This window comes from Anolis carolinensis, chromosome 4 (genome assembly GCF_035594765.1).
Source record: "Anolis carolinensis isolate JA03-04 chromosome 4, rAnoCar3.1.pri, whole genome shotgun sequence".
NCBI lineage: Eukaryota > Metazoa > Chordata > Lepidosauria > Squamata > Dactyloidae > Anolis > Anolis carolinensis.
The window spans coordinates 147,506,693-147,532,434 of NC_085844.1; the positions used below are offsets into that span (position 1 = coordinate 147,506,693).

The 25,742-nt window shown below is 37.9% G+C and overlaps 1 protein-coding gene across 3 annotated transcripts in view; it reads left to right on the plus strand.

Annotated features, from left to right (window-relative positions):
* The window catches only part of slc44a3 (solute carrier family 44 member 3), an 86,650-nt gene that overhangs the window by 32,016 nt on the left and 28,892 nt on the right, over positions 1 to 25,742 (plus strand). For all 3 annotated transcript variants that reach the window (XM_062977968.1, XM_062977966.1, XM_062977967.1), the window contains exons 5-10: positions 1,283 to 1,376; positions 5,702 to 5,871; positions 7,217 to 7,306; positions 8,805 to 8,929; positions 11,083 to 11,269; positions 19,552 to 19,717. In XM_062977968.1, coding sequence (XP_062834038.1) covers positions 1,283 to 1,376; positions 5,702 to 5,871; positions 7,217 to 7,306; positions 8,805 to 8,929; positions 11,083 to 11,269; positions 19,552 to 19,717 — 832 coding nt within the window. The remainder of the gene's footprint in view (positions 1 to 1,282; positions 1,377 to 5,701; positions 5,872 to 7,216; positions 7,307 to 8,804; positions 8,930 to 11,082; positions 11,270 to 19,551; positions 19,718 to 25,742) is intronic.

Consider the following 25,742-nt stretch of genomic DNA (forward strand, 5'->3'; position numbering starts at 1 on the left):
GGTATGTAGTAATTACCGTATTTATGAATTTAGCACCAAAATATCACGTTATATTGAAAACATTGACTCCAAAAATGCGTTGGATAATCCAGAATGTTGGATAAGCAAGTGTTGGATAAGTGAGACTCTACTGTAATTACTACATAGCATTACTGCGCATGGAACTACTTTTTCTGTCAAATTTGTTGTATAATATGATGTTTTGGTGCTTAATTTGTATAATGATTACCTAATTTGATGTTTAATCGGTTCTTCCTGAATCCCTTCTTATTATCTAACATATTCACTTATCCTGCCGACCTGTTTATGTTGGATAAGCGAGACTCTACTGTATATTGATAATCTTATATTATCTGCTTAGAACTGGATTATATGAGGCCCCTTCTTCACAGCTGTATAAAAGCACACTGAAGTGGATTATATGGTAGTGTGGAGTCAAGATAATCCAGTGCAAAGCAGAGAATATAAGATTATAAATGGGTTATATAGCTGTGTGGAAGGGCCTTGAGTCTACACTGCCATATAATCCAGTGCAAATTAGATAATCTGTGGAAGAAGCCTAAGCGAGGCCTAAATCTGCCTGTCCCCTAACTGAACCCTGGCTGTCCCTTGGCTGAGTTGGTTGCTAGGAGACCAAGTGAGCAGAGATTAGCCCTCTAAACTGGCAGCAATTGGATAAAAACAATTATTGCTCTCCCTCTAATTAGGACTTTATTTTTCTTTTCATTTTGTTGTATCAACCTAGTGGCGTGGATGATGGGTTGTGTTGTCAAATTTTGAGGTTGGGGGGCCTGTAGTTTTGTTGCTTTGTGGGTTGCCGTGATGCCACCACTCATTTATATATATAGATGTTTGTTAATTTTGTATCTGTACTTGTGTCTGTGTGAATATACTGGTGATTCAGCAGATTCATTTTATTTAGTTGACTACTGATGTTTTCAGGATTAATGAAACTCGTCTTTTTATAGATGCTTTGAAGGTCTGCTTTGTAAGCAACTTGATTTTGTTGTATTTGGTTGGTTTTTGTTTTTTGTTTTGGGCTATACTAGAACTAAAATTATCCAAAGTTTTGCTTATTACTTTCCTCAAATAATTGTACTGATACTTTACATTGTATCTTAGATTCATTACAATTTTTATTTGTTGTGAAAATATTATATTGGAAGATGGCATATATATATATATATATATATATATATATATATATATATTCTACATTCATAAATGAAAGCAAGTAGCATTCTAATTATCAACATATTTTTTGTATGGTTTGTTTCTATAGGTTCTTGCCTTTGTGCTTATAGCTTCAATGTTGATACCTGCACACATAATTCCAAAGCTGCTGAGCTTTGTGCTGCTTTACCAGTTCCACCAAGGTAAGGAATGCTGTAAATAGTATTTTCACTAGAAATATATTTTGTGTTACTATTTTACATTGGTACTTTGTAATTGACGTGACTAAGTATTATGTTGGAAACAACTGCTTGCTGGTTTATTTATTAATTTCTTATTCTTCATATTTGGGGATTTGGAGATTCGTTTAAGTGAATGCTTAGCAACAAGTAAAAGAATACACACATTGTCTACTAATTCATGGCCCAGACCTTTTTTTTCCTTGTCTGTATTGAATTTACCTCTAAGCAGGGAGAATGGTTGGTCTTTACTGATTGCAAAGAATAACACTGTTAATTCCTTAGATTCATCTGAATTTTATGAAAAAAAGAGAAATAGAACTAGTCATCATGAACATACTGATGCCATGTCACTCCAGATCATCATATGATTTTGTGTCTACCCTAAATACCCTAAAATTACCACACCCTATCTGATTGTGGAAGCTAAGCAGGTCAGCTCTGTTCAGTATTTGGAGGGGAAATGCTGACAAATATGTGGTACTATATTTCGGAGAAAGAAACTGACAAAATCATCTCTGAGTATTCCCTGCTTTAAAAAAACCCCTATGATGTTCATGAGGTTGCCATAGGTTGACTGGTGATTTGAGGGTGCATACAAACAAACATGAGTAGATTGTAGATTTTGCCGCTACACAATGTAGATATGGTCCCTTAGGCAGTTTGTATGGCTTTAAAATATTGGATAATTTTATGAGGCTCTTAATAGTTTCTGATAAGGATGGCTACATAGGGCATATATATACTATACATATACTATATATTATATAGGGTAATAGTATATATATTAGTCATTTGTGTGAAATTAGTTTCTCCTGTTTCATTCATTTATTTTATTTATTTTGTTCCTTTGGAGGCACGCAATAGGAAGGCCCCTTCTGGTATGAAAATTACTTACTTAGGCGATCCCTCGTAGTTCAAGGATGATGATCCTCCATTTCTTGAAAGATGCCTGTGCGTGATTTTTTTTTAATGTGTGGAGGTCGGTGCACGGCCGGTCAACACGCAGTCTTCACAGATTGAGGTCCCAGCAGTGGTGTGGCTAACACAATGAGAGTGGCTTCTCAGTTTGTTGCAGCCTTCTTCCGCCTTCACAACCGTTGTAACATGTACCATGTTATCCTCTGCCTGCTCTGCCGTTGAGGTCTTTGGGTCTTCAGATTGTTCTTGGTCTGGATCCTCCCCTGTGGCCACTCCTGGGAGTGTGTGACTCCCGTGGTTGTGCCCACAGGTTCATTGGAACATGCAAGCCCCCTCACCACGTCAAGGTGACAATCCATCGAGGGGGGGTATGAAAATAAACTCGACATGAAAGCAGGCAGGAATGTGTACCGGCTCCAAGCCTGCTTTTCAGCATCACAGTTATAGAGGAGAGACATGAGATTGCACTCAGGATGAAAACTAGCTAGCTCTGCCACTATTTCTCTCTGCCATTTCCCTTTTCACTCCAAGGAGAGTGCGTCTGTGAGATGCAGGCCCAAAGTGCCTGCACCTGCCAGGACCTGCAGCTGAGCACTACTGACTCTAGAGTAAGTGGCGCTCGATTACAAACCCTGGCAGGTGTAGGCACTCTGGGCCTGTACACCACACATGCACTCTCCTTGGAAAGAGAGTTCATGTGTGGCTTTCAGGCCCAAAACGCCCACGCCTGCCAGGGTCTACAGTCAAGCACCTCTTACTCGGTGCTCGGCTGCAGGCCCTGGCAGGTGCAGGCATTTTGGGTCTGCACACCACACATTCACTTTCCTTGGGAAGAATGTGTGTGTGTAGTGTGCAGACCCAGAAAGTACCCACACCTGCCAGTGCCTTTCTGGGCCTGCACGGTTGTAGACACCAACAAACACAATGGGTCTTCAGCCAGGGAGCCCTTTGACTCCCCAGATGAAAGTGAGGCAAACCCTGATCGAAAACCTCCTTAAAGTGCATGCTGGGAAGGGGAGTCTGGGTGAGAAGCCCCCCTATCCAATAATGGTCCAAAAGAAAATGGATATTTCAGCACCAAAAAGCGAAAATAAATATCTGCCTTCCTGACTTCGGGAGGCTCCATAAAAACAGATCGGGGCCCCCCACCGAAAGCCTGGAAACAAAACGGATCAAGGTTTACCCCAATTGCACAAGGCTCCATAGTTTATGTGTATATAATACTTTCTTTGGGTCATGGAGTATATAATTAGGATGTGATGTGGTTTATTGAGGCACCAAATGTAAACTGATTTATTTATTGCAATACTTGAATTACACAAAAAGGCAGGGGATAAAGTAGGGTTATATAAAAAGCCATTTAAGATGAATATTTTGATTGCTCTATCATGAGTGAAGAAGTGCATCTGAAAGCATTTTGTATCATGGCTTAGTTATTTCTTATTTAAAGCAAAGGTGATGAAAGTCAACACTCCATGTCTTGTCAGTAAATTATTAACTGGGATGGAATGCTGCACTTATTAAACATTTTATGCCACAGCGCAAATGTGTGGGTTAATTTAACATCTGGCCTAAATACTCTAAAGTCACCAGATCCTGTCAGATCCTGGAAACTAAGTAGGGTCAACCTTGATTAATACTTGCATGGGAGACCACCAATAAATATCAGTGCTGTGTGCTATATTTCAGAGGAACTGGCAAAACCAGGAATACTTCTAAGTATTCCTTGCCTGAGAAACCACTATGAAATTAATGGGATAGCCATAGGTTGACGGGTGACTTGAAGGCACATGCATTCGCACACACAATTGTGAGAGCCCATGCAAGAAGAGCCACCAGTTATAGAAAGTAAGAAAACTTCAGTTCTTGTTTATATTTTCTCCAATAATCCTAGAAGACTTAACTCATTAACTGTAGCATGATCCACATATACTGAGAAGAGAATAAATAACGTTGGTTCCTTTGGCTCCCCTTTAATTTTTAAAAAAAAGTTTTTGTGTTTTCTAAGGGAACATAAGGAATGCATTTTAAAAACAGAAATGCAAACTAAAGTTTTGCAAATGGCAAAACTGAGGAGAAAAGGTGCCTGACTGTGCCCACCATTCTCTTTTTGGAGATTTGTAGGTAATCCCTTATAAAGGAGAGATGTGTATCCAGAAACCATCAGAGTTAAAAGTAAACCTGACCCCAGTAACTTCAGGCTCCAGCATCCATGTAGTTTAATTTATAGTTTCACAATCAGTTTTACAGAGAAATATGAGCTTTAAAATAGCTCAATGCTTTAAAATTTCCCTGAAGGGAATTTCTTAATTCAGTATCAGCAGCACATACAGGACCCATGGTAATGTTAGAGTTCCCTGTTCCATATATTGAACCATGGGTTTCATGGGGAAATGCATAAAATTCTTGTCCCCAACATTGTACCAAATGGCATCACTCATCTGTTGAAGTTCTCACAGATAAAAAGAGCCAGATGTTGTTGTGTGTTAATGGAAACCTGCATTCAATTGGAATATTTTTATATATTGTGTTAGGAGAAGATATATTTTCCTAATATGTTTTTCTTTTTAAAATACAAAGACATAGCCATGTCAGTCTGGAATATCTGTATGCAAAAGATTCTTGTATCACTTTAGAGACTAACTGAGAAAAAGAAGTTGGTAGCATAAGCTTGGCCTCTGAGGTATTAGAACAGGCATGGGCAAACTTTTTTGCCCTGGGGCTGCATTGTGGGCCCTACCAGGTGGGTTGGGTCAGAAGGGAGGGTGGTGTGAGCCCAGGAGGGGGTGGGACTTGGGGACAGGGCTCACCGCATCCTTATGCTGGGAGGAAGGTGAGGCTTTGGAGGTCTCTCAGCCCCCACCTTCATCTCCCTTCTGCCAGCATCAGGACAGGGCCTCACCTTGTTGTGATGCCAGGAGAAGGGAGAGTCAGGTGGCAGGCAAGGCGGCTTTGGAGCCACTTCGCCCACCGCTTGCCTCTTCACCTGGGCCGGGTTTCTCCTGGCATTGAGACAGGACTGCTCATCCTGTCCTTATGCTGAGAGGAGGGTCCAAGGAAGGCACGTGGTGATTGAGAGCACTCTAAAGGGCTCCCAGCCGCCACATGCCTTCCTCTCTCATCCTTTTGGCATAAGGATGCGGTGGGTCACCTCAACCTTTCACCCAGAGGATGGGGGAATTTTGAGGGCCAGACATAAAGGCCCAGAGGGTTGTGTCCGACGTCCGTCCTAGTTTGCCCTTGCCTGTAGTAGAAGATCCCTTGGCAGACTTTTGAAAGTACAGTTATATGGTAGTGTTACTAAGTGTGAGAATCTATAAATGTATTTGATATAGTAACCCCAACGTCTTGTCTGGTTTTCTTTTTAGCACATCTTTCCCATTGTTTAATCGATGTGTTCCACAAAATGCTGAATGCTATTCCCAGTTTTCCTCCGTATTGATAGATATGGTGAATGAAATGGATATTTTTCATCGTGTTCTTGGTGGACTAATGGCCGGAAGAGATACTGTAATAGGATTATGTATCCTTGCGTTTGGTGAGTTAGTGGTTACTTCATCTAATTGTAACTCTTCCTGCAAGACCTTTTTTGAACTTGTTAAATCTTGTTATATAAGATATTGTAAGTAGCTCTTTCTGAGGCAATAATTGTTTCCAGTTAGAAATTTTCCAAGAGGATTCCTAACAATGGATTTAACTGAGGGACTATCTGTTATACATGGAAGTAAATTAGTTCAGTGGGAGAAGGAATTGGTTTTTTTTAAAAAAAATCATTACAGTGTAGAAAAGATTCAGAATAATGATCCAAAACAGACCTATCTTGCTCATTGTTGTTAAAGTGGGAACATAGTGCTATAATTTTGTAGTGTGAAAGGGCTTTTTGGTAGCAGATTTTTGAGAGAAAAGAAGGGCAGAAATTCTGGGACAGATGGCGTTATCTAGCAAAGATGTATTAGCCAAGTAAGAAAACACAGTTGTAAGGCTTGTGATGAAAACATCTTTTTCAATATTGAAGCTATTTTTAATGTGTTCTTAGATGCTGAATTTAAAAAACACAATAAAATATACTACACAAAATTATTTCATAAAATTCATTTCTGACTTCATTCAATCACAGCTTTCAAAGCAAATCGTGAAAAAGCTGCTATGTGATGGAGCAAATCTGAGGTCATTTTGGGGTTGAAGAAACCAAATTTATCTCAAACCAGCACACATTTTATGACCACCTGTTTTGCATGCCTGTGTTTTAGGTGAAGTTAAATAACTTGGGGAAATAGAAGCTGAAAATGGAATAAGTAAAATGGGGAAAATGACATTACAAAACATTTTTATCATTGTAATTATTAGCATTATTGTTATTTATTCAATTTTACAGTTGGTCATTTGTATCCATGGATTCCTCCTTATCCATGGATACAATTGTCCATTGTTTGAAAAACTTAAATCCAAAAAGCAAACCCTGATTGCTTTATTTCTTGATCATTCAGAATTTTGCAGTTACTATTTTTATTATGTTAATATATTGAATATATGTTATGAGCCCTTCCTTGAGCACTAGGTTTCTGGGATAAATGAGAAGATCCATAAATCATATTTGGGGATCACATTGAAAAATATTTCAGTAACACACAGAGAGAGAATCCAAATGAAGGCTAAATGTGAAGTTTGTGAAGAAGAGACGTTTTACTATAGGTTTCTAGCATAATCAGCTAAGAAGGAGCATAAGGAAATAATCCCTGCAAAAAAGGAACAGTGACAAGAGTGAAAACTGGATTGGCCAGTTTTGAACAGAATTAACACAAAAATATGCATAATGAGGTATAGATCAATTTAGTCAACATGATAAACAAGTCAATTACTGCATTTTTGTTTTTTAACTGCAGTCTTCTCGATAGTAATGATGCTAATCTTCAGATTCATCAGTGTACTTCTGGTCCGGATATTCCTTACATTACTTGTATTTGGATTGTTATGTAAGTATTGACACTTTCAATGTGTATTTAGCAAGGTTGGGCCACCATACTAGTGTTATAAAGGCTTATGAGGTCTTTCTAGCTCTCTCCTTCCATGGGCTTCCACTCCCCAGCCCTCCTGCACTTCTACAGTTTTGGATTCCTCTAGAGTAAAAGCCTTCCTCCAGAAGAACAAAATGGCCTCCATTGTTAAAAACCAGCTCTTTACATATATGTGTATCTCTGGAAACCTACTCTCAGCCTCAGAAAGTCCTGTGATAGCATATCCATAAGTTGGAAATAACTTGTAGGCACACAACCACAAAACAACAAATTCATTCTTTAAGCCCTAAGAGGAAAATACTTAATTAAGAATTGCATTTTTATCCCATAATTCTAGCACTCACTGTCCTCTGTTGGTTCTGAGTGGGAGATTCAAGACAGATAGAATCACATGGGCCATGTGCATAATTAATATGGGCCCAAAGAACCTAAAGGCATCAGCTCCCACCTGATAGTGGAAAACAATCAGTACCACTCCTGCGTAGTACTTGAATGGTGACCATCAACAATTACCAGGTGCTATAGGCTATATTTCAGAGGAAGAAACTGGCAAAACTACTTTTGTAAATTACTTGCCTAAGGAAATGGCACTCATGGGGTTACCATAAATATTAGAGGCCTCTTTTTCTCTCCCTCTGGCTTCTTCTTCCTTCCTTCCTTAGGCTTCTCCTTAGGAAGGAAGGAGAAAGAGAGGGGAAGGAACGAAGGGAAGAAAGAGGGAGGGGAACATGGCGCCGCATCCTTCTCCTCCTGCTGCCGCTCCTTCTCCGCCCCGCCCCACCGCCTGCACCCAACCGAGACCACCACCACTGTAAATTTTAATTTTTTATAATTTATAATATTCTTTTAGTGTTGATTGAAAAATCACAAAACAGCGAGTCCACGAAAAGCGAACCGCTAAGTAGTGAGGGAAAGCTGTATATTTATTTGGCTGGAGTTACACTTAAAATGTACCTGTTCCAACTTACATACAAATTCAACCTAAGTACAAACCTACAGAACCTATCTTGTTTGTAACTTGGGGCTACCTGTACTGTCATTGCAGGCCAATGCCATATGTTAATTCATGGTCAACTGTTTATTTTTTTAAGTCTATAGTTTCACCAATGACAGATTTTAGGGGAAATATGACTTGTCTGTTCCGACCATACTTTAAACGAATAAACAGTTGGCCATCAATGTCATCTCCTTTTTGTTTTCTGCTTATGTAAATGCTTTTCTATACTCTCTATAAAACGTTTACCCAGGTAACTATTATATCTGTGCCTTTAAAATTATCCTGTTGGCATTTAGAATGAAAGGTCAAGTACATTCATGTTTTCCATTTTGTATCAGTCTTTTCATTTCCTTTAAACTTTCACTTGAAAGACTTCATTGTGTTTAGATATTTGCTTATAAATTAGCTCACATCTTTCCAGTTTGAATTAACATGTTTGCATGTCTGTATTTGTTCTAGTTGTTTCAGGAATCATGTGGTGGCTATATTATAATTATGCCAATGAACCCAGCATAGAATTGGAAACTGAAAAGGAAAATATGAAATTATTGTTTGGACTTTCTATTGTGTCTACAATTATCACGGTAAGGCACTGTATCCACCTGCCTCGGCAATTTGTTCAACCAGAAACAAGGTGGAACTTCATGATAACATAGCAATTAACTTGAAGGCTATAGCTAATTTTGTGTTTTTGCAGCAGCAGCAGCTCATAGGATGGGGCATGTTGCTATAAACCTCACAAGTTTCACATAAATATCATTGGCTTGTACAACTCCTTAGAAGTCTTTGTGAGAGAACATAATCCACCTTGTGTTCTTCTTGCCATGGTTATCACACAGCAATGGTAGGTAACTAACAAGAAATAACCATTATTCAATACTAAAGGCTGGAAGTTATGTTAGCTTCCCCCTTTCCTTTAGATCTTCTCTTTCAAACTAGGGGGGGCTTCCAGACATGACTTAAACCCATGCCAAAACAGGTTTTAAAAACCCACTTTGGCATGGGTTTAAGTCCCCACTGCCCTCTCAAAACCCGGGCTTTCCCGAGGAGGGTGGAAGCCCCCCAAAATAACCCCTTAAAGGTTTTTTTAAAAACATTTACCCAGCCACCATTATTTTCCCTCCTGGCATGGAGAAATGACGAGACGGAAGGGGGAGCTCCAAGTGTTTAATTGCCCAGTGTGTAATTAATTCATTTGGACGTTTTCATTAAAATCGCAGTAGCTCTTACTTTTAAGGCCTACCTGGGTCCTAGAGCTTTCTATATGTGTTGGCCTATAGCAGTGGTTCTCAACCTGAGTCCCCAAATGTTTTTGGCCTTCAATTCCCAGAAATCCTAACAGCTGGTCAACTGGCTGGGATTTCTGGTAATTGTAGGCCAAAAATATCTGGGGACCCTACCAGCTGTTAGAAATTGTGGAAGTTGAAGTCCAAAACACCTGGAGGGCAAAAGTTTTCCCATGCCTGTTCCAGCCTGTTATGATTTTCATAAGGATGGCATATGTGTATTCATTGTTAATTATATCGCAGTGCTGTTCACTACGGTTATAGATGACATGTGCTTTGTTTAAATTCTTGTTATGTTCTAGCAAAAAGAGGGAAAATAATCTGCTGTACATGTAGAGTATGACACCATGTCATAGGCCCTATAAAGCACTTTCAGATTAGCCGAAAATAGTTTTGGAGACTTCCAAAACCAGCAAAAATACACCTTGTTGCTAGCACAAGGGGGCAGCAAAACTGTAAAACTAAGTTATTACTCTACAGAAATATTTAAAAGAGGCATGAATTTGTGTCTCGATATTTCCGTATGCATAGATAGGACAGTTCTCTTTAATTTGTGTTTCTTCCTGAAAAAAGTGCTGCAATCAAGAATTTAGTAATTTGTGTTGCTGAAGGCTTTCATGGCCGGAATCACTGGGTTGCGGTGAGTTTTCGTGTCTGTATTGCCTTGATTAGCATTGTATTCCCCAACAAATAATAATAATATAATAATAAAACTTTATTTATACCCCGCCACCATCTCCCCAATGGGGACTCGGGGCGGCTTACATGGGGCCATGCCCAGACACCATACAATATAACAAAATAAACAGCAAATCATAACACAATATAACAGTGCAAAATCATCGTATATATATTACAACACAAATCGGAGAAAACAATGAAAACCAGGGCAGGCCACATGAACACTTAATTAAAAACTCGGGAGAGAGAGACATAGGAATAAGGGGAAACAGGGAAATAAAATGGTGAAGCAGTCTAAAGGATAAAATCCACGGGGAATAGCCAAAGGATTCCCCTTGCAGGAAGCAGCCAGACTTCAAAGCTGCAAGACTATTCAGTGCTAATTAAGGTGGCCAATTGGAACTTTCACACTTGCCTCAAACAGACAAGAGATCTTTCTTCCACCCTGGAAATTCCACAGATATATAAACCCAACTTGCCTAGTTTCCAACAGACCTCACAACCTCTGGGGTTGCGTGCCATAGATGTGGGCAAAACATCAGGCGAGAATGCTTCTGGAACATGGCCATACAGCTCCGAAAACTCACAGCAACCCATTTAGTAATTTGTTTACCTTAGAATGGCCTTTCTCTCCTAAAACCTTTGGATCAAACAGCATATCTCCTGCATATATTCATGTTATTGTTGAGCCTGCTATTGAAATCAAAACCTCAAATTTTGTTGATATGATACATACACATTCTAACATGTTATTTCCTTTCATTTCTTAGGTCACCCTACTTTTTCTGATGTTTATATTAAGAAAGAGGATTCACGTGGCTATACAACTATTCCAAGTTGTCAATAAAATAATTGGCAGTGCCTCTTCTCTGCTTTTCCAACCTTTTTGGACATTCATAATACTTATTTTGTTCTGGGTGTACTGGGTAACTGTGTTACTTAGCTTAGGAACTGCAGGTAAGTAAACATTTTTAAATTAGTATTTATTTGCTAAACAAATGCATATATTCTTGCAGACTCTAAGTATTCTTTTTTAAGGGATTCCAACATTTTACTGAGGATATGTAAATGAATCCAATCCCATTAAATCCTACAAGTCCTTATATACAGTATGAACCCCATATCTGTAAGGGATACATTACTGGGCTTACTGTGGATTATAGCAAATGCTAATGAAATGAATGATTTCTCGCAGAAGCTTTTCATGGATTCACATTGGAGAAATTAAAAGACCCCTAGAAAGAATATCTCTGTAGCATTTCCATTTCATCCAGAAGTACTATACAATTGTACTATTTTTAGAAAGGTATGACCTTATTAACCTTTTTGAAAACCAGAATCTCCTATTGTCATTTGGAAGCATGATCCTTTTTGGAAATCAATTGCCATTCACACTTTATGGAAAAATCATAACCTTTTGTAAAGTATTATCTTCCTGAGAAAAATTAAAAACCCGCTTGAGTCAATCTTCTTTTTAGTGGTAAATAGCCAGTATTGTTCATGCAAGGCAATTTGGGTTTCTCAGTTGTTAGACTGATATCCCTGGTTTTCTCTTTGAACTTTTAGGAACAAAGATATGCCAATGCATGATATATATAGCAGATCTTCAGAAGTGTTATTTCAGTTGCGCAAAAACACCCCATCTACTCTCACATAAAATATATTGCTTTTAAATCATGCTTTCAAGAGACCAAAAAATAAGTGCTTTTTGTTAAAAGTTCACATAGTTGATTTACTCACAACTCTTCATATATTCAGCATACAGGTACATTGCTTATTGGTTCAAAGTTTAAACACTGCTATTTAAGCATTCTGTTTCAGTCTCTTCTCTGTTGCATACACACTAACACTCTCTTCTGATGCATACTGTACTCAACTAACTTCTAATCTATACTGACTGACTTCTGCAGCACACTTAACTACATATTGTACTGACTGACTGATGCATATTACAGACTACTATACTATATTCAACAGTACTGATTTCTACTGTACTGAGTCTCATTGTGAATAGTCTCAGATCTGGTCACATGGTCTTTAGTTCCTCCCATAATCTCAAACAACATAGAGGTAAGGGAAAAACTGCATACAAATATATTCATACAATATAGTAAGCAATCTCAATTATATACATGACAAATAACTAGTATAAGAGGCCTGTAGAAGGTTTCTATTTCCAACAGCTATAGCACCTAGAAAATGCGTAGAGTGAAGACTGGATATGGGGGTCGAATTGTATTGGTTTTATGTCCCTCAAAGACATTGACTACAATCCTGTTAAGGTCTCAGTATAAGTAGCAGATTACAAATATACTTTTTAAGTACAACGCATACAACATTTTTATTGCAGAACAGTTGCATTCAGTTTGTGGTCATGTGGTCATGGAAATGGAGTTGCATGAGCATCAGCACAGAGCAAGTAGTTGTGTTTTTTCACTGTGTAATTCTGTGTTATCATAGAACATTCATGGTTGCAATGGAATGTACTATGGACTCCAGTATAGTCATTTATGAATTTGTCTAAATCAGGGGTCCCCAAACTAAAGTCCGTGGGCCGGATGCAGCCCTCCAAGGTCATTTATCTGGCCCCTGTCCTAAATTTTAGATTTAGGGTTGACCTAAGTCTGAAATGATTTGAAGGCACACAACAACAACAACAACAATCCTAATTTTGGACTATTTCGTCATAGTCTGGCCCCCCAACAGTCTGAGGGACCGTGAACTGGCCCTCCACTTAAAAAGTTTGAGGAACACTGGTCTAAATGATGGTTTAATACCTAAGCAGGACAGTGGCCACTATTAGTAGGAATCAGAAGCAGAGAACTGCAGAATTTAAATTAAGAAGTGCAGGTCTGTAATGAGGATAGCAGTGCTCCTGTCATTGGCCTCACAAATAGATATGTGAAGAAGATGATAACTTTGATACATTTGAGCACATTAGAATATGGTTACCATTGCATATTGACCACTGTATATTGGGATTCAGAGGGTATATACAGCACCAGTTAAATAAATGGTAGCACAACCATCCCCTTTTACTTGAAGGATGGTGTAACACAATCACTACATAATTCTACTGGCACTATAGTAACGTAATATAATATTTTGGCTATTATATCTTGGCTAAAACTGCCATTGTTCTTCAGCTCTACTTTATAGTTCATTCAGAATATATTCTGGCTAGAGTTGCTGTAAAGAGCTGCTTTGTATTTCACATAACTTTGGTTCTTGCAACCATAATTTCTCCAGGCTTCCTGGAAACCCTTCCTGGGCCATGAAGGTCTTCCTGTTTTGATCTGTCATACAGCATGAAGGTCAGCATTTCTTAGCAAAACTGCCTCCCTTTTTCTTAGTCCAATTTGAGGAGACTGGGCAACTGTGACCTTGTATTAAAAAGGAAAGTAAGTAAATACATGCCCTTTCAGAACACATAGCTATTGACACAATAGAAAAGTCAGTATATGGACCGTGTTCTTTCTAATGCATAGAATAATGAAATATTTTGGAAGAACAAAAGAAGAGTCACATTTGTGTAGATGGCACAAAAATAATGATAAAGAATATATTAGAGTGAAGATTGATAGGCAAACATCTACTAGTAGGTAGTATCACTTTCTTTTAAACTTCAATCACTAGGGTTCTTTTTAAAAAATATATTTGAATTTTGTAAGCTGTAGGGCACTTTTAAAATCTAATTAGAATTCCAGCTTTTTTCCATGTCAGGAGCAACTTGAGAAACTGCGAGTTGCTTCTGGTGTGAGAGAAGTGGCTGTCTGCAAGGATGTTGTCCAGGGGATTCCTGGATGTTTGATGTTTTACCATCCTGTGGGAGGCTTCTCGCATTTCTCCACATGGGGAGCTAGAGCTGACAGATGGGAGCTAACCCCGCTCCCCGGATTCGAACCACCAGCCCTTCAGTCAGCAGTCCTGCCGGCACAAGGATTTAACCCATTACTTCACCGGGGGCTCCAGAATTCCAGTATATTGTAAAGTATAAAAGTGTTGGAAGTGTTTTTAGGTGTACCAACCAAACACCCAAAGTCAGAAAACACAAAATAGAATCAAAGTAAAATGAAATCACTTAAAATAAACTCTAATAATAACAATGATGATGATGATGATGATGATGATGATGATAATAATAATAATAATAATAATAATAATAATAATAATAATTTTATTTCTTACCCACCTCTCCACATGACTTGAGGTGGGGCACAACATTGTTAAAAACACATCTTCAAAACATTCAGTAAAATACGTACATATATTAAAACTTATTTCTATAAAATATGCATATTAAAATACACACAACAAATATTAAATACAGTAGACATTGGATATAACTTTAAAATTCATAGTTAAAAATTGCCATACAACTTAATTTTACAGGACTAAAATATCTTATATTAACACCTAAAAGTCAGAAGTATCATCAAAGTACTTGTTGTTATTTAGAAATAATCTGTTCCAATGTTAAAATGCATCTTAACATATTTTTATGCAGAAGTGGTTACTAAAAGGTCGGGTTTTTTCTATGTCTTTTAAGTGACAAGAGACAGTTATTCAAACCTGGTTCTGCTCAAGCTGTCACATTACAAAATGTTAAGTTTGAAGCAATGGCTGTAAAATTAATTCAGTTCATGTCTATGTAATCAAATTTGCACATAGAAAAGACTTACTGGACAAGGTCACTGAGCTGTCCTTCAGTCAAATCACAATTGCACTTCACTCAGCAAGTATTCCCAATAGTACTGGTTGTGCTTGGTCTGATAGTATATCGAATGTCTACAAATTTCCCCAGCTCTCTCTGCAAATATGCAGTGACACAAGTTAATGCTAGACTGCTGATAAATCCTGATGTTACATGCTGTTAATGTTACATGCTGCAGTTCTGTCACATTCCAAAAAGAGTACTTCTGGGAGAATTCCTATGCCTGTCTTTTTTTGGTATAATAATAATAATCATCATAATCATAATCCAAACTAACAAAGTTCTGGAACACAACACACCAAACATCACAGTTGTGGAAAAGAAAAAGGTTTGGATCATTGATGTCGCCATCCCAGGTGACAGTCACATTGACGAAAAACAACAGGAAAAACTCAGCCGCTATCAGGACCTCAAGATTGAACTTCAAAGACTCTGGCAGAAACCAGTGCAGGTGGTCCTGGTGGTGATGGGCACATTGGGTGCCGTGCCAAAAGCGGCATTTGGAAACAATAAACATTGATAAAATTACGATCTGCGAACAGCAAAAGGCTACTGGGATCTGCGCGCATCATTCAAAAATACATCACACAGTCCTAGACACTTGGGAAGTGTTCGACTTGTGATTTTGTGATATGAAATCCAGCATATCTATTTTGTTTGCTGTGTCATACAATAATAATAATAATAATAATAATAATAATAATAATAATAATAATAATAATATCAATTTAAAATAAAACAAACAAAAACAATGGATTCTGCCAAAGGCATACAATCTAAAAAAATTCATAGAGATGAAATTGTACACTTCCAATCATTAAAATTTCAGATTATGATGAGGAAAGATGAGATATAAATGGAAATAATGAACAGGAAAGTGGATAAGCAATACTGTTTGTGTACAGTAATTGTCAGTTACACATTTAGAAAGATGGAATGGCAGCTGGTCCATAATACTGCTATCTAGCAGAGTGTGGACTTTCACTTCAAATATTTTTATTTTTATCAAAATACTTTTAGTAATAATAATTTTATTTCTTACCCACCTCTCCTTGTGGCTCAAGGCGTGTTACAGAATAATAAAAACACATAAACATTGTAAAAATATCACAAATACACACATTAAAATGTATTTCTATAAAGATACATATTAAATAATGTTTATTATTATATAAAATATATTTCTATAAAATAAATCTTTCTATATATCCAAGACCTCACAATAACATCCAATACATTTTGCTAGTTTTCTTTTATGTGTGTAAATAGTAACAAATTGAATATGTAAATTTTACAGCTGCTTGAATGGTTGTAATCTGATGAAACTGTGCAATTCAAAAGACATATTGGGATGCATTTCCAGGCATTTGGAATTATGCTCTTTAACAGTATAGAAATCCTAATCAGGTACAAATCATCTCTTTTAAGTTTTAAAGAAATGTGTATAATGACTTTTTCAAGTATCAGCCAACAAAAGTTGCTAGCCTTGACTTGTTTTATCCTTGTGCCTAATTGGGTTGAAAATCCATCTAAGCCAATGGTTCCCAGCCTGTGGTCCATGGACCACCAGTGGTCTCCAAGAACTAAAATATGGTCCATGGCCTCACTGTTAGTACACCGTTGCAATGAGAGCGACTGGTCTTGCAAAACCCTTTTACGGTGCAAAGGCAACAGGGATGTTGAAAGGAGAGAGCCTGACTACCCACGAAAAGCGTGACCACAAGCTTCCTGACTGCTTCTCCTCCTCCTCCTCCCACCTCCTGAAGGGAGCCATTCCATGTGGCACCTCAAAGCAGGGGCACCTTGGTGTCTTCATTTTTAGGCCTATTCCCGAGGTTATTTGGGGTGCTGATTCAGAAAATTTCATTAGATAGATGAAATCAGCTCTAGATTATTAAATATGGTTTTCTTTGGGTGAGCAGATGGTGAATACTGGATGGCATATGTTCTATATCAGAAACTAGATCTGATATGGTCTATCCAATGCAATTTTCTGAATTAGCACCCCAAATAATCAAGCCGAATCTAAAGTTGACCAAAAGCTGATTTGTAACCCCTTGGGTACTAATGTTAGAGAGTGATCCCTGGTCAAAAAGAGGTTGGGAACCACTAGTCTAAGCTGATGTGAATTTGTCCACCTACTGCCCACAAAAATGCATGTCTTTCAGAGAACCAGCTAATGTGTTTCCAGATGGAAACCAGAAGCCATCCGCCTTCACCCTCTTTTCTTTCAAGCTATGATGTGCATTGCCATATATGTGGCACTAATTTCAAATAATTTCTGTATTGACATATGGGGTTCCTTTTCTGTAAACCATAGCTTTCCACATTGGAAATTAATTTCTCTTATATCTTCAAAACAGCCATGTTAAATCGTGGCTTATCTTGTTGTCGAGAGCAGTAGACTGTTTTGAGTGAGCCCTCAATGGTTTGTATAGTCTTTCTTACTCAGAAGAATCTGAATGCACCAGTTGATTGTGATTTGAAGAACCCAAGAAGTGGAAGGAACAGATTAGGAAGGACCACAGGTGGTCAACACTCATGCCTGTCTCACAGACAAAATCTTTGTCCTGTCCTGAACTTGACCATCTGCTCCTGAGGCAAAAGTGATCAAGATCTGAAGTGCCATGAGGAACCTGTTCTAGCTGAAACATGACTGAAGTCTTCCAGATCATTTCTTCTGGTTTCCAATCCTTCCTTGGCAAGTGAAATGACTTAAAGGAGAAAAGTCACTGAATTGGAATCTCCCACTTTTCTCCTTTCCAAAGATTTTCTCTAGGCTCATTGTTTTCCTTTTTTCCAGATATTGGATTCCTGTTCTATAGTCATCAGTTCCTCACAGAGTTCAGGTACTGATAGTATGAACTCAAGAGGCACTAACTCAGATGTCCATTTATGATGCTGAGCTGGATTACTTTCCATGACTGTGACACCAGTGCCTCTGGTCTGAAGGAACTATCCTGATCCTCTTTAAATGAATTGGAATCTCAGACCAAACCAGTGGGAGCTAATGGTTCCATTTAAGCTGAGCAGCAAACCCACTCCAGATTTTATTGCAATATGTAAAGGGGCTATCTCACAAATAGTATCAACATTTGGTTAGCATCTTTAATGTTGTCAGCAAAACCTGAACTGGAGACTACTGACCTAACAGCTTCTAGCTGGGTTCTGACAGTTTTGAAAGATTGGCAGCATATCGTTGAATATTATTTTGTCTTTTCTGCTCTGAAAACTAAATTGCTAGCAGATATTTACAGATGGCTACAATTAAAATAACACAAACTATTGTATATCAACATGGGCCCACCGCAAAATGTATACCTGAACCAAAGAATATGATTCTCTTGTAAACAAATATAATCAGTAGTCTGTTTAGCCATAGTTGATTGCATCTAAAGTTTTGTTATATTAGATAATTATTGTTACAAGGAGACACTTTCTGGAGCCTGACCTTGGAAGAAAAAACCTTGCCATTGTGAGCAGAGTGTCCTTGCCATGAAGGTCACATGTTTGGTTTCCGAGAATGAAAACAAAACAGGCTCCCAGGGCAGTGTGACTGCCCTTACAATTGCCTTTCTTTTTCAGTCTTTTTTCATCACAGCATTACAATTCGTCATACTCCCATGACGTTATAGCCAGGCTTAATATGAGTACTTTCTCAGTAGATTTGTTATAATCTTTCCTTGGGAATCTCTTTATTTTTATTTTTATTTGCTTTTGATTTTTTTCTCAAGCCAAGGTTTTAAGAGAAAAGCATCCATATTTTATTTGAATAAGTCTATTCATTTTGAATATTGTTTTGTGACACATTACATTTAAATCCCTCAAGTATAGATAATAAATTCCTGGCTGCTGTTGGGAGAGAAAAGCAGTCAAGTCTGACTTAATATATATTGGGGGAATAGAAACAAGTTGTTCAAATATGTTGTTTTGCTTAAATGGGATGGTACCTATTCTATTAGACATGTAGTGTGCTCTCAGTATCCACTAAGGTTTGGTGGCAGCAGAATGGACCTCCTTTCAGTGCAACTGATGACTGACATTATAGATTTGGGAAGGCAGTTACAAATGGCATAGGACCACTATTTTGACTATGTAGGGATTGTTAAAATGGAACAATTAAAGACATGTGACTCTAGATTATGCGTTAGCAACTATATCTTTACCTTGCATTATATTTAACCTTTTAGCTACTTTCAGAGAATTGCAACAATTTGCATTTCATGCCCTCCTTGAACTGACTTCCATTTTCAGATTTTGTGTAACCATGATCTATTCTTAAAGGTAGGTTGCAAGTACATTTCTAACCATTTTTAAAGTTCCATAAATGGCCAGCCTTGCATTTATTTATACATCTATAAAACCTCTACATTGGGATAAACCACATGCTCAGCTGAATATTATACAAACTGAACTATGCATAGAGTCTAGCTGGATTGAGAAAAGGTACATTAGAGGACTATTGCTATCTTCCAAAATATTCTTGCTTGATGAGTCATTATACTATATTTTGGTGTCTTTCTAGGGACTGCTGAAGTCATTTCAGGAGGGCAAGTGGAATACAGAATTCGATTTGGCATTCGCTACATGTGGTGGTATCACTTAGTTGGACTTATTTGGACAAGTGAATTCATTCTAGCATGTCAGCAGATAACAGTGGCAGGAACAGTGGTTACTTTCTTCTTCAGTCGGTATGTGTGACACTCAGTATCCTTACCAGAGTTTTTATTTCTTAGTACTTTTTGTATTTAAATATTTAATTTATAACCAAAGAAAAGGTTTAAAAAACTCATAGATACATGGACTGTGATGTTTAAAGCTGCAATCTTCTGTAGAAGTGAAACTTATTGAATGAGTCTTGCTTTGGAACAAATGTGTACAGGATTGCATTGAAATTTAGCACAATGGACACTGATTTTATTTAGTCGCTAAAAGACACGTCTTGCTAAAGTAATTCCCTTCCTAATACCTACATTCAAGCATAACACAAAAATGTATTTAAGTACTACAATCAAGATGGAGGACAAAAGAGTTTATTTTATGTGGAATCTTGGAGAAACAATGGTTTGCTTTAACAATGATTTGCTTAAACAAGTTAACTCCAAACTGTGGTTTATAATCCTGACCTGTTTGGATGAACAATGACTGAAACCAGTTTCCTATTTGTACAACAGGAGAAAATGGGGTTAATAGAAAATAGAAGCAGATGTTTCCAATCTTCTTGTGGCTGCAAGGAGAGGTCAGCGGAAAACAAGTCTAAGCTGTGATGTAGTGTTACTTCCAAACCAGACTAGTATTTATTTATATTTTTGTTAGGCAACCTATAATATTACAACTTGGGATAACAACATTTTACAACTTTACAGACATTTTATAAGGCTTGTTAAGATAATGTATTAAAGTATATCCAGTGCCCTCAGTGCTATACAAATGCTAAGAAAATCAATGGTTCATTGAGGGTCTTTATGTTCATACCCACATGTCTGTAACTGTTAGTACTAGAAGTACTATACTTTTAGCCGAAGTCAACATCTCTGTCACCAATAAAACTACAATTCAAGAAATGTTTATTTAGTTTCATCCAGGAATGAATACTGTAATATCAAAAGAATTCATTCATTGGCAATCATTGCAAAGCACTTAACCTTCCTGTTCATAAAGTGTTGCTAAGTAACTTGCCATTTTTTTCCAGTTATGCTTGAAATTTATTGTGTCATGGTAGACAAACATTAGCCAAGATCAAATAAGATATCTGGTAGAATGTAGATCTGTTAGACTGATGCTGGCGGAGGGTAATGTTTTCCTCCTCAAGGGCTCAAACTCTTGGAAACAGCTAATCCTCCTTCTCCTGTAGTTATTATAGCCATGCAGATACATTATCCTAATGCATATCTGTAAGAAGAGAAGCCTTTGCTCCCAGAATATAGTAGATACAGGCAGTCCTTGAGTTACAAACTTCCAACTTACAAACGACACATAGTTAAGAATGGGGGTGAGACCACAGGCAGTGGGAGAAATCTACCCCTCAGAAGGGAAATCTACTTCTGAAAGAGTAATCTTGGGGAAAAGGGATCTCCAAGGAAGCTTTATGATCAATCCTTGTTTCCACAACAAGCCAGTCTTTTCAAAATTCAATCATCACAGGCACAGAAAATGAGGTGAAATATTTTGAACGGGGCACAGACAGCAAAACAAACATCACAGGGGTGTTAACCATTACTTATGCCATCCAAAGCTTAAAAGCATATATATTTGGCTGGAGTTACATTTTAAAATGTATCTGTTCTGATATACATACAAATTCAACTTCAGAACAAATCTACAGAACCTGTCTTGTCCGTAACTTGGGAACTGCCTGTATCTCCTTCTGCAACACTGTTAAAATTACTTAATAATGATGTAAGCTCAAAATCAGATTCTGTACAAGAAACAATAACCTCTTTACAAGGTTAAACTCATATTTTAGAAAGGGGTTATAAGTTTTTCTCACAAAGTTAAGAAATCATGTTGAAATAGAACTATAAAGTTGTTTAATTATGTGCCCCCTCATTGTTTGGATTTATTTCAGTTTCTTGAGACAGCGCCAATATCTTTGAAAGCAATTTTGTGTACATAAAGACCTACTTGGGCCAGGCAAGGTTGTGTCTATCTGTAAGGCTAATTTCTTGGATGACAGTCCAACAGTTTGCTTTCAAAGCCATAGTGTATGGAATCAGTGCTTACACAAGAATGCCACTTCATCAGGGATTGTGGAGGAGACATGTTATTGGTATTCATGTAGAGAGGAACTGATGTTGTGACTTTCTAAAAGGATGTTAGATTTTTAGCTGGTTTCTGGAAGAATTTGTGTATATAATGGTTCTTCCAATCCTGTTTCCCCACTAGGGAAAACTACCATATATGGATGTCGGCAAAGATTTGAGAGTATCATACTTCTGACTCTACTTATAACAAGATAACATTTTTAAAAGGCTTCTTATTTCACATCTCACTTTGTTGTGTATGAAGGAGTTTGTCTAAATCTAGAGAAACATAAAAGCTTTTACATAATCGCAGCAGTATATAACCCTTCCACTTCATTATCTTAGTGAGTAGAAATGAGGAGTGCAATGTAGCAGTTACATTTTTTTGGACTGTAGCTCTGGAGACTAGGGTTCGGATCCCTGCTTGAAAACCCACTGAGTGACGTGGACAAATCACGCTCTCTCAACCTCAGAGGAAAGCAAGGGCAAACCTTCTTTGAACAAATCCTGCCAAGAAGCTCTTATGATAGGTTCGTTTTAAGGTCACCATAGGTCAGAAATTATTTGAAAGCACACAATAGCAACACAGTAAAATTTTATTACATGACGGTTCATGTAATTTGGCAAAAATGTCCCCAAAATGTATGCACCCTTTAATAGCTAATAGTAGTTATGGTGATTATTTGAAAGTTAGGTAAACATGTTTATACTGAAAATCAAATGCACTGCTTTTAATGTCAAAGCAGTTAACATTTATATTGTAATTTTACAGTCTTTCTAATATGGGAAACTATATTGCCGGGAGGATCCAAAGTTATAAACTATTAAGGTGTATCCATTTAATGGTTCCAAAGGTGTATCCCAAAATGGATACACCTTTGGAACATCCTGTATCTGTTCTGTCTGTGACAAACCATTTTCACATATATATGAGAGAATATGTGTGTGAGAGAGAGGGGGGGAGGGAGGGAGGGAGGGAGAGGGAGAGAAGCTAGCTAGCTAGCTAGTAATTATGTCATGAGAACTGAAAATATTTGATTTATAGGCTTCTATCTTGCTTTTGTCCAAGAAGTCTCCAGGCCCAGGGTAGGAGAGTGCAACAGGGCAAATTAGAAGCAGTAACATCTATTCAAACCCAGTAGCAAGTTGCAGTTGGTGTAGCAGCCTAACTTCATGAGAGAAGTGAATCTTGCCAAAAGCCAAGGGTTTAATGAAGGCTAGAATGTATAGCAGAAATTGCTCCTGTAGTAGCATGTGTTTTGAAGGATTCGGGCTTATTACTGTGGGTACTTCATCAAAAGTTTCTTTTGCAGCCATGTACTTGATCTGGTGACCTAGGCTTTTATCTGTTGAGGCTCTTTCAGACTGGGAAGAGATTCAACCATTTTTTCAGACTTTAAAGGTCCTCTTCTTCTTTCAGAGTGCAGCACCCCATGTCATTTCCCCCACATACCCAGGGCACGCAGAAGCAGCCATTACTTTAGCCTATTACAGCATGATAGATTCAGAGCACACCACAGCACAGGATAAATATTGCTTGAAATATATTTGGAACATGGAAGTAGAGGTCTGTAATTTGTGGTTCTCCAGGTGTTATCAGACTGCAACTCCTATGATTTTCACTATTGAATATTTTGGCTAAATCTGGAAGAGACTCCAGTGCATTCTCCATGTAACTGCCTTCCACTATCCAGTGTACCCACAATGGAAGGTCAAGTGAATTGGTTTATTTCAGACAGGGTAGAGATGTGAACCCCACCACTGTTTTCCCAATGTAGCACACTACATCCTCTCTCTGCATCATCTTCTACTTTAAAAAAAGTCACTGTGGTTTTCTATATGTCTTTGTGCTTTTGGTGTTCCTTTTGAATCCAATTCCACCAGAATAGAGCTCTCTGTGTGTGTGTGCGCGCACACACACTATACCTAATGTTCATTTCATGCCACTCCTTTGTAATGCTAGGTTATATATACGGTTGAAAATATTATGTTTGTAAGGCAAAGCGCGCAGTTTTACAGCGCTGAGCATTCTTCCTGTTATTTGTTTTCTTTGTAGAGACAGAAAAAGTAATGCAATAGCGGAATGTGATGAATATTGAAAAGCTAAGTAGTGGTGTTATTCACAGACTTTAGTAGCATGTCACAAAAACTTTGTCTATCACAGTGTTGGCAGAGCCTTTCCATTTAGCTAGTAAGCAGTTACAGGAAACAGAACAGCCTTTACCTCAGCAAACCTGCTTCCTAACTACGAAAAGCAATCCATTAGACATTCTGCAGTCTCCCCATAAGTGGAATTAAAATTGCGGAGGATGGAGATTTTTTTCAGCTGGATTAGATTTCCAGGAGACATCTGTTTGATCTGAAACAACAGTTCTGAAATTGTACTTTGCTCTCTCTTATTTTAGACAAAGGATACATTCCTTACAGGCCTTAATAATTTAATAAAAGTAATAGAGTTTCATTTAACAGCTACTCTTTCATTATTTTCTGAGAGTGGGGGGTCTGTATCTTGAAAACAGCCAATAGAAAAGGAACTTTGTCTTGGGAGATTAAATACTGAAACATTGGAATCTTTAGTTGAGTGGCAGAGCAAGTTGGTGAATAAGAGTCAAAATCCTATTTCAGTAATAAAATGAACTGAAAGGCAGAATCCTCCAGCATCACCAGAACCTATCTTACTTTTGGCGATGTTAGCTGGGGGATTCTAGGTGTTTCAATCCCCAAAAAGGGTGTGTTGCCACATAAGATTGTAAAGTGTCTGTTGAAAGAATGTGACGTCTGTTGACTTAGCACAACTCCATGAATTCTTTCATAGGGTTTTCTTGTGTATGCATGCGTGTGTGCGCACATGCCTTCAAGTCTGCTGTAAGTTTATGGTGACCCCATAAATTCTTTCATACGGTTTGTGTGTGAGAGAGTGCCTTCAAGTCACCTGTCAATATACAGCGACCTCATGATTTTTTCATAGGGTTTTCTTAGATAAGGAACACTCAGAGTTGGTTTGTCCATTCCTGCTTCTGAAATATCACCTACAGCTCCTGGGATTCTTTGGTGGTCACCATCATACAGCCGTCATACAGGTTGGGATACTGCCCCTGAGAAAGAGTAGCTAACGACAGCCCCACAGTGCATATCATGCTTATTATTACTGTTGGCTAGAAGTGGATCTAAAGCTGGTTTATATTGTGTGCTTGTATTTTCAATTTGTCTGTTGACTTATATTTTTTATCATGTCAGAAGCGACTTGAGGGCATGCTGCAAGTTGCTTATGGTGTGAGAGAATTTGCCATCTACAGAGACGTTACCCAGGGGATGCCTGGATGTGTTATCATCCTGCTGGGAGGCTTCTCTCATGTTCCCACAAGCTAGAGCTGACTGATGGGAGCTCACCTCATCTTGTGGATTCAAACCGGCAACCTTCAGATCAGCAACCCAACCTTTAGTCAGCAGTCCAGCCGGCACAAGGGTTTAACCCATTGCACTACTGTGGCTCCGGTTTGACTTATGGTGACCTCATTAATATCATAGGGTTTACTTAGGCAGGAAATTCTCAGAACAATTCAGCATTTTAGCAAACATTTTATTTATTTTAGAAAACTTTTTATTCAAAATTATAGTATGTATGACCAAGTTAAATGAAACAATCAAATCAGATAGTCCTAGCCTAAGTGATCAAAACCATTTTGAGTTTTCTAGAAACAATTTGAAAGCTTTTAAAAATGTTTTCAGGGATCATTATTTCTAGTACCTGTCTCCACTTTTCATATTATTTTCATTTAAATGGCAAATGTACTGATCTTTTTCAATATACAAGGTGGAAAGGGGACCTACGTAGGTGTTCTTAACTTGTCATCATGTTTTGCTATTTGTGCACCCAGGCTTTATGGAGGAAGCTGCTGGCTATATTGCCTGCTGAAACCAAGTAGAGTTATGTTGTTTACTGCAGACATTCTGCTACAATTGCAGTAAAGGA